The sequence below is a fragment of the Artemia franciscana genome, chromosome 10, assembly GCF_032884065.1.
Source record: "Artemia franciscana chromosome 10, ASM3288406v1, whole genome shotgun sequence".
Classification (NCBI taxonomy): domain Eukaryota; kingdom Metazoa; phylum Arthropoda; class Branchiopoda; order Anostraca; family Artemiidae; genus Artemia; species Artemia franciscana.
In genome coordinates, this window is record NC_088872.1 from 15,888,470 (window position 1) to 15,904,348 (window position 15,879).

General features: G+C 36.1%; 1 protein-coding gene across 1 annotated transcript in view; it reads right to left on the reverse strand.

Moving 5' to 3' along the window:
* The window catches only part of LOC136031837 (CLIP-associating protein 1-like), a gene marked incomplete in the record, with an annotated part of 169,070 nt that overhangs the window by 30,358 nt on the left and 122,833 nt on the right, over positions 1 to 15,879 (reverse strand). Inside the window, 1 exon segment of the mRNA XM_065711673.1 lies at positions 15,358 to 15,611. Within this exon segment, the coding sequence (XP_065567745.1) occupies positions 15,358 to 15,611 (254 nt within the window).

Sequence of the window (15,879 nt, forward strand, 5' to 3'; positions counted from 1 at the left end):
CTTATATATTTAAAATCAGCATGAAAATCTGATTCTTTTGATGTATCTATTAGTATCAAAATTCCGTTTTTTAGAGTTTTGTTTACTATTGAGCCGGGTCGCTCCTTACTACAGTTCGTTACCACGAACTAGATTACAGCTTTTTTCACTATTGAAAAATTCATGGCTGCAAGGTTGCAGCTTCAAAGAAGCTGCAACTTAGTAAAGGATGAACCACGGCTAATAGTAACCAAAAATTAAAAAACTCGTTTAAAACTTGCAAATGAAAAATAACTGTCATTTCTAGCTGATTCAGGAATGGTGACGATTATGTACAATAGTTTTAATGGTAAAATGTTATTTTAAATGATATTTCAGGGAACTTCAAAAATGACCTGAAGCTTCTATATAATTACACTGAATCAAGAAAAAGTACACCACTGGAATCCCCATGGTCCAAAACCCTATACAGGAAATTTTTAATCCCCTGGATTGAACACCAAGGACAATCACTTTTTTGCATGGGTACCACTTATTTGCCCTTTCTTATTCTCTTTTTTTCGAATAGAGGCGCAACTTCTTACAAAGCTGATTTTCAATTACTCAGTGCCAGATGCATCCACCTGTAAGCAAGGTCGAATCCAGAAAGGAGGAGGGATAAGGTGTTTGACCCCCCCGGAATGTTTGACTGACTCGTAAAAACGTAACAAAATGCACCTCCTCCCCAGAACAAAACCTGGATACGGCCCTGTTTGTACACAGTACCATGATACGGCGACTGCACCATGTTTCTGCGCGTTTGCCGTATTATAGCAAACGGCAGTACAAGTAGAGACAATTCGTCGGAAGGGGGTAGTGGATGTACTTATCAAAAATGGCCATTGACACCATGCCAAAAATTTTTCTTCAAGTTACCCGATTGGTAATATATCTCCCCTTAGGGGTAGTATAGGGCGATATTGAATATCGACATCGATATACTGCACCAAATATCGATATCGAAGCGTAAATATCGAAACCGAAAAGGATATTATTTTGGCTTTTTTGGGTATCTACCGATGAACATTCAGCAGAAAAGATCCAATAGAGAGAATTTTTTTGCAAATGGTCGAGAAGGAGAATAATGTATTCAATCCATTGACTCATCTATGCTGATATACAGCATGCACAGCTGTATCCAGAAGTTGGCACACCCTGTTCGCAAATTGTGTTTATTGAGGACTCAATTGTTGCCGAGAACCTCCGAAAGGCTTGGATAGATAAAATACCTTCTAGGCTTATAGGCCTTGCTCAGATCACACTCATCACGATTGCCACATACTTCAACTCACGTTTCCAGAAATTATGTATTGCCCCTGACGATCTTCTCCAAATTCAGCGTAAAATAGAAAGAGACATGGATTTGGCCTTACTGGAATCTGTATCAACAGATGGAAGCGCCATGACAGACCCTGCAATTCAGCCACTACAGAATCAAGCCAGTTTGTGGGGATTGCATGATGAAGTTTCAGTAGTCAATGCAAGGTAAGCTTCGTCAGCAGCTCCATCTGTCACAGCTTCCAGATTTTCAGAAGGGAGTCTTTAGTTCCAGGAAAAACTGATCCTCTAAAGTCATGGAAGTCTTGTAGTATGGGTCACCTAAATACCTATAAATTTGTTATAAAATTAATGTCAATGTCCACCACCAATGCCCTTTTTGGGAGTGGATTCCAAGGCTGATCAATTAATCATGTAGTTCGTGGCAACAAACTGTAAGTAAGGAGCAGCTCGGCCAAATAACAACCGAAACTCTAAAGCACGGAATTTTGATAACAATAGGTACATTAAGTGAACTGGTTCTTACACCGACTCCAGATATATAATATTCATCAAGTCTCATGCACCCATTACAAGCCATGGAAGTCTGAGAAAATTTGTATAGCTTTTGAGGAAGGGCAAAAACGCCCCTAAAAATTAAAAGAATCTTAATAAAAATCGCACCATCAGATTCGGTATATCAGAGAACCTTACTGAAAGGGCTTCAAGCTTCCATCTGAAAAAAGGTGATTCGTAATTTTTGCCAGAAGAAAGATCACGTAGGCGTGTTTTTTTTTTCATTTCATTTTTATTTTATTTTTTTTCAGGGTGATCGTATCGAACCAATGAACATATAAGATCGGGAGAGGGCTTGCCAAAAGGGAAATTACAGTTCTAGTTCCCCATTTTGTGACCAAAACGATTGGGGAGGGCGGCTGGACCCCCTCCCGTGCTCCTTTTTTCCAAGTAATCTGATCAAAATTTTGAGACAGCCATATTGATCAGCATACTTGAAAAGTCAGGTAATCATGCCTTTGAGGATGGCACGGTCCTGCAAGTCCCGGGTGGAAAGGTTGTAAGTTATAAAATATGTCTAGTGTCTACATTTAGTATTTTTTTGGGGGGGGGGAAGTAAACAAACATTTTTTGGGAAGTTGAATTTTCTATGGGGGAAATTTTCTGCGGTGGGGATTTTCCAAGAGGGATTTTTCCAAAAGGAGGGAAGTTTCCGCGATGAAATTTCAAAGGGAAACCATACACGGGGAATTTACCAGAGCTCTTATACTAAATTCTGTTTATTTGACTTACTTTCTCTTTGCCTATTTAGTTTTACATTTGGAGATATACCGGGAAAATTGGCCAGGGAAAATTTCCAAAGAGGTTGAGATTGCCTGGGGGATTTTTCCGGGGGGGATTTTTCACGGGATATATTCTCTAAACAGGAATTTCAAGTGGGAGAATCTTTCCATTGAGACATTGGGATGGGAGAATTTCCAGGAAACATTTTCCACGGAGGGAGGATTTCTGGCATGATTTGAAAAACAATTATAGGTTAAAAGAAAAACAATTTTTTTTCAAACGAAAGTTGGCTCAAAAGAATTTCCCACGATGAGATTGTCAGGGGGAAAGGGGGATCTTACTCGGGAGGAATTTTCTTGGGGGGAATTCCATGGAGAGAAAAGGCGGATTTTCCGGCGTTATTTGAAAAAATTAAATAAACAACGAATTTTTTTCAACTAAAAGTAAGGAGCAACATCCAAATTTAAAATGAACCGAAATTGTCTCGTGTATGAGAAGTGGGTCCCTCTCCTCAATACCTCGTTTTTTTAAAGCTAATTGTAACTTTGTTTTCCCAATTATTTATTAACAACTCCTGAAACAAAAGAGCTGTTTAATTAGAGTAAGGAAATTTTTAAAATACAAAAAGAAATTTTTGTGTTGAGAGCGAGGTATTGAGGAGGGGTTATGCACCTCATGCAAGGAATAATTTCTGTTCTTTTGAGTTTTAATGTTGCTCCGTACTTTCAGTGGAAAAAAAGTGTTTTTATTTAATCCCTGAAAGGCAGAACCAACTTTCAGGGGAAACTATTAACATGCAGCTGATTTTGAATAGCCAAAATAGCCAGTATCTTATTTTTCTTTATTCTGAGCAATAAAGAGTAAATTATTCTTTATTCTGAGCTTATTCGAGTAATTCTAAATCACGGTTTTCGTGATATTTATTCATATAATGGAAGTTTTTTGTATTTTATTCGAAATTTGAAAAAAATTGCACAAAATACTCAATTTTTATTATTGAATTTTGGCAACACCTAAATTTAATATGAGCAAAAAAACTTTGTCGAAATCGATATATCGAAAGTAAAAAATATCGATATATTGATAGAACATTTTATCAACTTTTTGCCTAACATTACTTGGGAGCCTACTTTGGATTTTCTGAAATGGTAGGAGTAGAGTTCTAGAAGCCCCTGCAAAACGCAGGCATCCGTATTCGGCAATAGGTCTACATAGAGAGATAATCGAACTGATTGGCATTAGGTACAAGAACAAAGAATTACACCAGATCAAACGCAAGAGGGTAGAACCTGTCGAGATGTGCGCACCGAGGGATTTCTGGTAACTTAAAATTTTGTTTTGTTTTGTTTTAATGCTATTCTAATTAACGTGACATTTTCAATTCCTGTAAACCAGTTTTGCCTGATGAGTATTTAATTTTTTAGATACAAGCTACGAGGGGTGTTTGTTAAGGTCCGTTTGAACATAAGTACACACCGAAAGATTATTTCATTTTGTAAGCTTATTTTTAGAAAGTGCACACTTTACTCTATTTTTTGGAATAGTTGCCAAGTTTTTTCAAACACTTATCATACCTCTCAACTAATTTTAAAGTAAACTCTTCATAAACACTTGCCACCGGCTCCAATAACAAAGAGTTCACTGCCATATCTACGTCGCCGTCATGATTATAACGGTTGTCACTGAGGTGGCAACCGTTACAATTTGACAGGGGGGTCAATTTGACTCCCCTGTCGAATTGAAGGTAAAACAGACTCTCTCCCAGTGCAAAATCATGACGTAGACATTTTGGAATAAGCATGGTGTTTTGTTGGTCGACTTCTTCATAGAGGAACCGCTATCAATGCAGAAGCATACTGAGAAACCCTCAGAAAGCACTGCAGAGCGATAAAAAAAAATAAAAAAAAATTGGCATGCTGACAAAGGGAGTTGTCTTTCTTCATGACAATGCAAGACCTCATACTGCGGGTCAGTCCCACAATTTGTTAGACAGTTTTGGCTGGGAAGTTTTAGACAACTCACCCTACAGTTCTGATCTTGCGCACAGTGACTACCATCCACTTCTCCCTCAGTTGCAACCGTTACAATGATGATGACGACGTAAAAACATCACTGAATTCTTGGTTATAAGAACAGGCGGCCAGTTTTTATGAAGAAGTTGCTTTAAAATTACTCAGAGGTACGATAAATGTTTGAACAAACTTGGCAACTGTGCCGTTAAATAGAGTAAAGCATGTAATTTCTGAAAATAAATTTACTTTTTGAAGTAATCTTTCGTTGTGTAGTTATGTTCAAACAGACCTTACTTTAAAAATACGCCTCATATAATCAGCAAGTCATATAAATACGCTCTGATAAATTGAACGAATCAGGATATTTTGGAATTTTTCTAATGTCCGATTTTCTGATAAAATTTCAGAATACTGGCCTTTTGCTTCCTCTAAAGGCAGTTACGGTATATGAATGGGCCTGTCAAGAACGGATATGTAGACCAAATTTGAACCTATGAAGGTAATTTCAAGGTTACCTTTACTCCTTCGCTACTTTCAAGGCTTAAAAGATTTTCTGAAGGCCTATTTCACCTTAAAAAAAAAAAGAAAAAAAAAAAAAAAATCAAGTTAGGACATAAAGGAATGTTGGGATCTCTATATATGGAAAACTAAAAACTGTGACAACCCATTTCCGACACAGTTGAACCTTTTGCTAAATTATTCCTTATGAACTTCGACTAGAATTTTTTTTTGTCTACCTGTTCATTAAGGTGACTATATACGTACATTTAAGTGTAAATAAATATGTTTTTATCTCGACTTAAAAATAGGTGAGTAAAAGCACATTATCAATTTAGAATAATAATATACGGCTATTCTTTAAGTTTTACTTCTATAGACTCTGGTTTATCATGTACATTTTCGCTTCTTTTTGCTAAATTTTTACTACATGCGTTTTGGGTGGGTATACACCAAGAAACTAAAAAAATTGCTAAAGTTGTTTTTCAATATATAATTGAACTTTTTGCTCAAGGATTCCTTAGAAATCCTTAACAAATCATCAGGTTCGAATATCGGGGCCACTAGCATCCACTAAAGTTTGGTGGTATGTACTATTTGTGATAACGGGGACTAAAATTGCTGGAGTGAATTGTTGGGAACAAAAACATATTAAGACCTTGGCACCATAATTTAAGTTTATTTATTAAGTGTTTAGTAGTATATTTCATTACCCGCAACTATTTACAGTTTGAAACCATGCATGACCACACTGGTGAATGTGGTCACTTCAAAAATGGCGTTGCCCATGCAAGATATTCCAAAAGTTTAAGAGACACACACACATATATATATATATATATATATATATATATATATATATATATATATATATATATATATATATATATATATATATATATATATATATATATATATATATATATATATATATATATATATATATATATATATATATATATATATATATATATATATATATATATATATATATATATATATGTATACAAATTTCAATCAAAACTAGAATAGGCAATTATAATTCCTAATCCTCTATAGTTTTTGAACAAAGATTTTCTAAGCTAGCATTTCTAAGCTAGGATTTTAGATTAAAAAAGAAAATATTAAAGTAATAGATCTTTCATTAACCGTAAGTATTAAAAAAAAAGCAATCAAACAGTTCGTGGTAACGAACTGTAGTAAGGAGCGACCCGGCTAAATAGTAACCGAAACTCTATTAACAGCATTAAATCGCAATCAGCATTAAAATCGCATTTTAATGCTGATTTTAAATATATAAATTTCATCAAGATTAGTTTTACCCATTAAAAGTTACGAGAAAAGTATCAGAGAAAATTTGCCTCGTTTTCGAAAATAAGGGGAAACATCAAATTAAGGTCATACAATCTTAACGAAAATCACACCATCAGATTCAGCGTATCAGAAAACCTCATTGTAGAAGTTTCAAGCTCCTATCTATGAAAATGTGGAATTTCGCATTTTTTGCCAGAATATAGATCACGGATACGTGTTTATTTGTTTGTTTGTTTGTTTTTTTTTCCAGGGGTGGTCGTATCGACCCAGTGGTCCTAGAATCTTGCGAGAGGGCTCATTCTAATTGAAATAAAAAGTTCTAGTGCCCTTTTTAAGTGACCAAAAAAATTGGAGGGCACCTAGGCCCCCTCCCACGCCAATTATTTTCCCAAAGTCACCGGATCAAAATTCTGAGATAGCCATTTTATTCACCGTAGTCAAAAACCTTATAACTATGTCTTTGGGGGCGACTTACTCCCCCAAAGACCCCGTGGGAGGGGCTACAAGTTACAAACTTTGACCAGTGCTTACACATAGTAATGGCTATTTGGAAAGGTACAGACGTTTTCAGGAGGATTTTTAGGTTGGGGGGGGGGGTTGAAAAGAGGGAGATATATTGGGGGAAATTTCCTTGGAGGAATTTGTCATGGGGGAAGAAAATTTTCATGAAGGGGCGCAGGATTTTCTAGCATTATTAGAAAAAACAATGAAAAAATAAATATGAAAAATTTTCAACTGAAAGTAAGGAGCAGCATTAAAACTTAAAATGAACATAAATTATTACGCATATGATGGGCTCACCTCCTCCTAATACCCCGCTCTTTAAGCTAAAGTATTTTTAGTAATTTCAACTATTTATCCTACGGTTTTTTTTTTATTCAGGGGTCATTCTTAAGATATTGGAACAAAATTTAAGCTTTAGTGTAAAGAGCAAGGTACTGACGAGGGGGTGAGCCCTTCCCATATACGTAATAAAAACATGAGAATACAGAAGTTCATTACGTAAGCTAATTTGTAAGTTACGTATATCTTTTACTAATAAAACATTCGTAAAAAATTAAAAGTTCTGGTTGCCTTTTTAAGTAACCAAAAAATCAGAAGGCAATAGGCCTCCTCCCCGCTCTTTTTTTCTCAAAATCATTCGATCAAAATTATGAGAAAGCCATTTAGCCAAAAAAATAAATATCCAAATTTCGTTTTAATTATTCATCTGCGGAGAGACAAAATCAAAACATGCATTGATTCAAAAAAAGTTTAGAAATTAAATAAAAAAAAAACAAGTTTTTTTAACAGAAAGTAAGGAGCGGCATTAAAACTTAAAACGAACAGAAATTCCTTCGTATATGAAAGGGACTGCTTCCTCATCAATGCCCCGCTCTTTACGCTAAAGTTTTTTGCTATTTTAAAAAGTAGAGCTAAGAGAAAGAGTCAAACTTTAGCGTAAAGAGCGGGGCGTTGATGAGGAAGCAGCCCCTTTCACACACTAAGTAATTTCTGTTCGTTTTATGTTTTAATGCCGCTCCTTACTTTCCGTTAAAAAACCTTAATCAACAAAATATATTAAAATTATCAAAACAAATTGTTGGGGAGTAAAAACATACTAATACCTTGACATTACACCTTGAATAATTATTTTCGTTCATACGGTTTGATTAAAAAACGATCAGTCAAAGTATGCTTATTTCAGACTGTTAGTCTTGCCAACGCAGTTCCCAGGATTCCAGTCAAATTTGATAATTTTTTTTTTCACAGTTGGGACCACAGTATTTTTTTCACAGTTATTTCTTCTTGAATTTTCAAAACTCAAAAGTACAGAAGGGGTGGAAGTACAAGATAAAAAGCACTTTCCAGGACCTTTGTGGATTCTTTACAAGTTGATGGAAATTCAGTGTGCCGGGCATGGGAAGGGGTAGAGGTGGGTACTTGAAAGCACCTTTTCAGTCTTTAATGTAGACAGTGGTTCCATTCTTAAAAGTTTCCTACACAGGGCACCGCTTTCCCAGTCAGCAAAAAACTCGAAACTACGATACACTTTTTTCCTTCTTTGTATAAAAAAGGTCAGACTTAGATTTAGGGAAGGTATACACTCCGACTGAGTTCTAAAATTTCTTTCCTGGCATTTAAATTCTTTGATTGTCTTTATATATTAATTATTTATTGTTTACTCACAAACAAAAGTGCAGCTAGAGGCGGCAAGGGGGGACGGCTGTGCCAGGGCGCAGCCAAATAAATTATTTGTTGTCAATGTTATTATCTACTTATATTATGGCAGCGATGGTAGGGGGGAGGACAAAAACCACTGTTGTCTTTAAGCACTGAAAACTATAGCTACGCCTCTGGCTATTCCATACTTAGTCACATCACCCTTATCGGATCTAGGAGGAAGGAATTCGAGCACTAATATTCATCTTTCAACAGCAGTTACCGAAAGCCTTTCGTCGAAGAAGAACATTTCTGCTTTACGCCAATAGATTAAAAAGGGACAGTTCATTCTTTTTCTCCTTCAGTATTTGCAGAAAAAAATATTGGTAGTTAAACTATAAAAGTAGTTAAAGTAGTTAAAAGTAGTTAAACTACAAAATATAAATAAACTTGGTAGTAAACTATAAGTATAAAATTTCATGCACTTTCAGCTGCATCATATACTCTTAAGACCTATGTTAAACCTCCTCCTCTCCATAAAATGTATCATGGTTACTAATATATAAGATGTATTATTGTTACAAATATATTCAGAAAGTAAAATGCGCTTAATATGTTTTTAATGCATGCTGGCATTGGTATAAAGATAACCGAGCCATCCCATATGGTATCAGTCAACACCCATCAAGTCAAATAAGCTATAAGATGAATACTAAAACAATGAATGGTTCATTACCAGCTAGCAAATGCTGACATTCGTGTTACATGAAACCGTTTTCAAATTGAAATTTTTTGCAAGTGCAGGTTTTGCATAGCCTCTTATTCAGCTTTGTCTTAGAGAAAAAAAAATTAACGTGATCTTGAACGTAAACGTGAAAATTAACGTGAAAAAAAAAATTAATCTTGATAATAAAAATAACTAGAGAAATATTTTTTCACATTTAATACAGTCATAGCATAATTTATTACATGCAGTCACAGACATAATTCAGTCATAGTCATAATTCATTACCGTCAAAGCTACTAAATGGAAGGTAAATTTAGCAAGTACATACGCTTTTACTTTTTGTATTTCAAGTAAACACGCGTTTTTATTTGGCATTTTAGGGACAAATCGGAAATCAGATCAACAAAGGAAGCTTCAAGAAGACCGTTTTTTGGCATTTTATTGTATTTTATTTGGCATTTTAGGGACAAATCGGAAATCAGATCAACAAAGGAAGCTTCAAGAAGACCGTTTTTTGGCATTTTATTGTATTTTATTTGGCATTTTAGGGACAAATCGGAAATCAGATCAACAAAGGAAGCTTCAAGAAGACCGTTTTTTGGCATTTTATTGTATTTTATTTGGCATTTTAGGGACAAATCGGAAATCAGATCAACAAAGGAAGCTTCAAGAAGACCGTTTCTTGGCATTTTATTGTATTTTATTTGGCATTTTAGGGACAAATCGGAAATCAGATCAACAAAGGAAGCTTCAAGAAGACCGTTTTTTGGCATTTTATTGTATTTTATTTGGCATTTTAGGGACAAATTGGAAATCAGATCAACAAAGGAAGCTTCAAGAAGACCGTTTCTTGGCATTTTATTGTATTTTATTTGGCATTTTAGGGACAAATCGGAAATCATATCAACAAAGGAAGCTTCAAGAAGACCGTTTTTTGGCATTTTATTGTATTTTATTTGGCATTTTAGGGACAAATCGGAAATCAGATCAACAAAGGAAGCTTCAAGAAGACCGTTTTTTGGCATTTTAGGGACAAATCGGGAATCAGATCAACAAAGGAAGCTTCAAGAAGACCGTTTTTTGGCATTTTATTGTATGTTATTTGGCATTTTAGGGACAAATCGGAAATCAGATCAAAAAAGGAAGCTTCAAGAAGACCGTTTTTTGGCATTTTATTGTATTTTATTTGGCATTTTAGGGACAAATCGGAAATCAGATCAACAAAGGAAGCTTCAAGAAGACCGTTTTTTGGCATTTTATTGTATGTTATTTCGCATTTTAGGGACAAATCGGAAATCAGATCAACAAAGGAAGCTTCAAGAAGACCGTTTTTTGGCATTTTATTGTATTTTATTTGGCATTTTAGGGACAAATCGGAAATCAGATCAACAAAGGAAGCTTCAAGAAGACCGTTTTTTGGCATTTTAGGGACAAATCGGGAATCAGATCAACAAAGGAAGCTTCAAGAAGACCGTTTTTTGGCATTTTATTGTATGTTATTTGGCATTTTAGGGACAAATCGGAAATCAGATCAACAAAGGAAGCTTCAAGAAGACCGTTTCTTGGCATTTTATTGTATTTTATTTGGCATTTTAGGGACAAATCGGAAATCAGATCAACAAAGGAAGCTTCAAGAAGACCGTTTATTGGCATTTTAGGGACAAATCGGGAATCAGATCAACAAAGGAAGCTTCAAGAAGACCGTTTTTCGGCATTTTATTGTATGTTATTTGGCATTTTATTGTATTTTATTTGGCATTTTAGGGACAAATCGGAAATCAGATCAACAAAGGAAGCTTCTAGAAGACCGTTTTTTGGCATTTTATTGTATTTTATTTGGCATTTTAGGGACAAATCGGAAATCAGATCAACAAAGGAAGCTTCAAGAAGACCGTTTTTTGGCATTTTAGGGACAAATCGGGAATCAGATCAACAAAGGAAGCTTCAAGAAGACCGTTTTTTGGCATTTTAGGGACAAATCGGGAATCAGATCAACAAAGGAAGCTTCAAGAAGACCGTTTTTTTGGCATTTTATTGTATGTTATTTGGCATTTTAGGGACAAATCGGAAATCAGATCAACAAAGGAAGCTTCAAGAAGACCGTTTTTTGGCATTTTATTGTATTTTATTTGGCATTTTAGGGACAAATCGGAAATCAGATCAACAAAGGAAGCTTCAAGAAGACCGTTTTTTGCGCGGCATAGAAAAATATGGTTTTCGATTGGGTGTTAACGGGTAAAAACGTCAAATGAAAGTTAATCTTGAGCGTTGGTTTTCCTTTCTACAAAAACCGGTTTAATAAAAAAATAGCATTTAACCAAAATGAATTTAAATGAATGTACCCAATTATAACGTCCTCTCTTCTGGAAAGACAGTCAGTTAAGGTGCGTCACTTCCGCTAAGCAATTAGAACATCATTACTATTAAAGTTTACGCTCCTTGTAAAAGTTTTTGGTACGTTATTTTTACACGATCCTACGGTTTTAATAATTTAACAGAAGACAACAATTTTGCCAACGTGCGACAGCAAGGATTCCGGTTTATCCATCGAAGAAGTACATTTTTCAAATTTATCTTGAATTTTTTGTTTAATTAAATAAAGCATTGAAATGCATAACGAAAATCAGTGAGAAATATTCATGAAAATAGAACAAGTTTTCTAATCTTAAGCAAGTTCAGATCAAGTTTAAGTTACTCTAAGTTACTCTAAGATACAGTTACTCTAAGATACAGTTTAAGGCATTTCATAATTTTGGCTGATTGAACAGATAGATCTGAAACTGATGAGTCCAACGAGATTAACTATCTTCTCATTTCGTTTAAAGATCAGCGGTACCAGTTGGGAGGATGGAGGAGAGTAGGAAGCATCAACCCCCCACCCCTCGCCCTAGATTTTCTAACCCCCTCAAGATTTGAATATTTTTTTCGAATCTTAACTGAACAATACTTTTTTGAACAATACCTTTTCATTGGAAAAAAACAAAAAATCCTCCCAATATTTTGCAAAATAAAATTTACTCCCCTCCCCTATCAAAAAGTTCCACAAATTGACTTTGAGGGGTTTCAAAATATCAGAGATCAAGTAAACAAAGTGGCGCGTGCCAAGCGAGCAAGTGTGCAAAGCTTTACGGGGACTGTGCCACACGTGACAGAACTTTGCGGCACACTTGGCGCTCCGAGACGTGTACCAGACGGTGGAAGGTGGGCGACTCCTCGATTGGCGCCACTGTTTAAATTACAGCTGTAGACTTACCACAAACCGCATATTTTGGAGGAGGCATAGATCATAATGTATACACAAAAAAAACTTGCTTAGATATTTTAGTACGTGCAGGTAATGGTGTAAAAATCCCATATGGTATCAGTCAACACCCATCAAGCCAAATAAACCCCAAGATGAACACTAAAACAATGAATGATTCATTATCGGCAAGCAATTGCTGACAGATCATGTTATACGACACTATTTTCACATGCGAAGAGCCAAACAACACGCAATTGATTTCATGCTAGTTACTTTATGGCGGACGTAAATCTATTAATTTTTTGTTTCACTGTGTTAACTTAAGGCAATCAATGTGACATTTCCGCTGCAATTGAGTAGGAACAATTTATGAAACAAAAATGTGTACATGCGATGGCTATAGGCTTGCAGGCTTATATTCTGTAGCCTAAGAGACAGATTTCAATTTTTTTTTTTTTAAGTTTATGGTGCGTTAAAATATCGAATGGAATCAAAATATGTTTGTTCTGCAGGTGAATCTATATTACGCAAACAGTTATTTTCTTTTCTTTTTCAGTTTTCCTGCTTACCGATATGGAAACCCCACGCTATCTATTTGACCTTTCATAGTCCCAGAGATTTTTCTGCCGTTAGATCTCTTCTCTTCAGTTGCGTGGATAGCGTGGGGTACTGCTTTGTTCATGAGAATCAAGTGAGTCAAAAAGGCCGTATCCAGGGGGTTTAGGGGGTTTGAACCCAGAGTGACGCATGGCAAAATAAATTGAAAATATATAATTTGCGCTATATATTTGCATATTAGGGGGGGGGAGATTATAGTGGAGCTGCAGCCAAATTGTGTTAACTACGGTTATTGTGCATATTATGGAGTAAGAATGTTTCCTTGTCACGGCTACCACAGGTTCAAGTCGCAAAAAATAGGGACTTAAGGACCCCTTAAGCCGAGAAAGGGACCTCTCTAGGGTCCATTCTTGCCTGCTCTTTCTCAGTGTTTTATTTCAATGCTTTTTCCTGCTGTAGGTACAAATCATAGCTTGTTCTAGCAGGTTTGGCCAGTTTTATCAAGTCTTCGGTGATAGCAACATTTTGCGCACATCCTCCAAATCTGCCCAACGCATCTATCATAAACAGTTTTGCATTCAAAGTTTGCTCATTCATCGAAGCTCTTTCTTCACTGAGAACTCACCCAGAAAGGGAGAAACCCCATTCAATGCTGGCAGACCCGAGAGAAATGATCAAAGTACTTTTTACGACTTCCCCCAAGTTTGGATATTTTCCTCCCTGGACCACGCTGTTCTACTTGCCGTCGATCCTTCCTGGCTCCGGTGGAAGTCCGGATAGCTGGATTAGCTTAAGCTCACCATCTAGTATGTCATTTTGTGTCGCAATGGGTAGCTTCCTGGCAAAGTATAATAAACTCTGAACAGAAACTGGCATTTCTTTTCATCTTCGAATGGCTGAAGCGTTAGTTCATCCCTAAGTTCTTAAAATTCCAGCCAGTTTTCCGAAGCCTTTCAACCACTTGTTTTATCTTTTCGACCAGAATCGGATTCTCATTTGAAGCTATTTCTTACTTTCTGAGTTTGTAATTTCGTCAAACTCGAAAACATAATATCTGTTACCGTCTTCATCAAGGGTCATCTTCCAAAAATGGGGTCCGAGAGCTTCGGTTAAAAAATAAGCGAACTTTAGTTCACCCGAAGGAGAAGCTTTGACCACTGTATCTCTAAACAAATATATCTTATATTTGCAAATATTTAAATATTTCCAAATATATCTGCTATTCCGTCTACAGACTCCCCAGTACAGTCAGACTCAATCATCTTCAGAGTCCATGTAATTTCTGCAACTACTGTTTCATCCCACCCTACATAAGCACCTAGGTGCATGGGCAGTTTTGCCGATTCGCCGGTCTCCACGGAAGATGTTGCCGAGATACGAAGCTGATTCGGCGGTAGCTTTATGGTAACATTCTTCTTATGTTCAGCAATTCTGGCGTGCTACACTAAAGCGTAAGAACCCTTATGGCAGGCAAACGATGGATTGCAGATAAAACAAAAGAAAGAAAACAGATCTCCCAGAACGGCTCTACACCACTCTTCCGTTTGGTGTCCGGTCCCACCTTTCTCTTCCAAGCAAGTTTCCTTGAATTTTCACTTTCCCATACTCATTCAAACCGAAACTTTAAACACAAAACATTAAAGAAAGTTAGTAGAAAAATATACAGGCTATTGCCAGAAATGCATTCAAATAAAAAAGAACGCTAGAAAATAATCTAATAGTTCGAGAAATGTACGTGAGTTCAAAATCGCGCAAGAAACCTCGTTTTGACACCGCCTCCTTCGTATTTTGTGCTTGGAAACATTCTCGTTCTTTTTTTTTTACTCTGTGTGTGACAAGTGACACCCAGAAAACAGTTTTCAAAGTGATTAACAAAGCAAACCAAAGCCTACCGCCTCCTAGCCTATTGACTCCAGAGGCAAAGGGGGTCACTCCTTTTCGTTACTAGCCTGTCTGCTCTGTCCAGACAGTAACGCTACAGCCTATGCAACAACAAGTTTTGTCTTTCTTAGACAAGCAAAAACAAGGTCCAAGAATCTCAATCAAACAAAAATACAGAAGACCGTATACTGACAGGTATTCGCAGCCTTCAGGATACGGAACTTTAAATCAAAGCAAGAAAAGGGACTTTATGGACCTTTATCAATTTAAGAGACAAGTAGGGACCTTCACTCGATTTAGAATTTTTTAGAGACTTTGTGGAAGCAGTGCGTTCTCAACAGCCACAATTGTAGACTTATAACAAATCCTGGATACGCCCTTGCCTAAACTAAACTGATTTGACTTACCTTCTAGCAGAGGCCCTGGCGTCTAGGTCAGCATCAGCTATTCCCTTCCTGATAGCCTCTTGTAATTGTTGACTATACTTTTCCATTTTTTGAGTTGGCCAGGCATGAACCAATTGGTCCAGAAACTCACAAACGTGCTTCCGGATCTCTTTTGATTTGTTTGTCATTTTATCCGTCAGAATGGGAATTAATCTGGGAGCATGTGTGTTTGCAATTATAAAACGAATAGCTACAATCCCTGAAGTTGACACGACCTGAAAAAGCAAAATTCATCGTTTCATATGAAAATATGAAATATTTTTTATTAATATTGGGTTCATCAGGATATTTGCACATGCATACTTATAATAATATTTAAATTAAGAGGAGGTTATAATAAGGAGGGTGGCGCGCTTTTGATTTTTCTTCTCCTTCTCTTGCTTCAGGCTTGAGTAACGGCAATAGCATTTGCAAAATGAAATGGCAAAACAGAAAATGACAAAAGAGTGTAATTAAAAAAAAAAAAAAAAAAAAAAAAAAAAA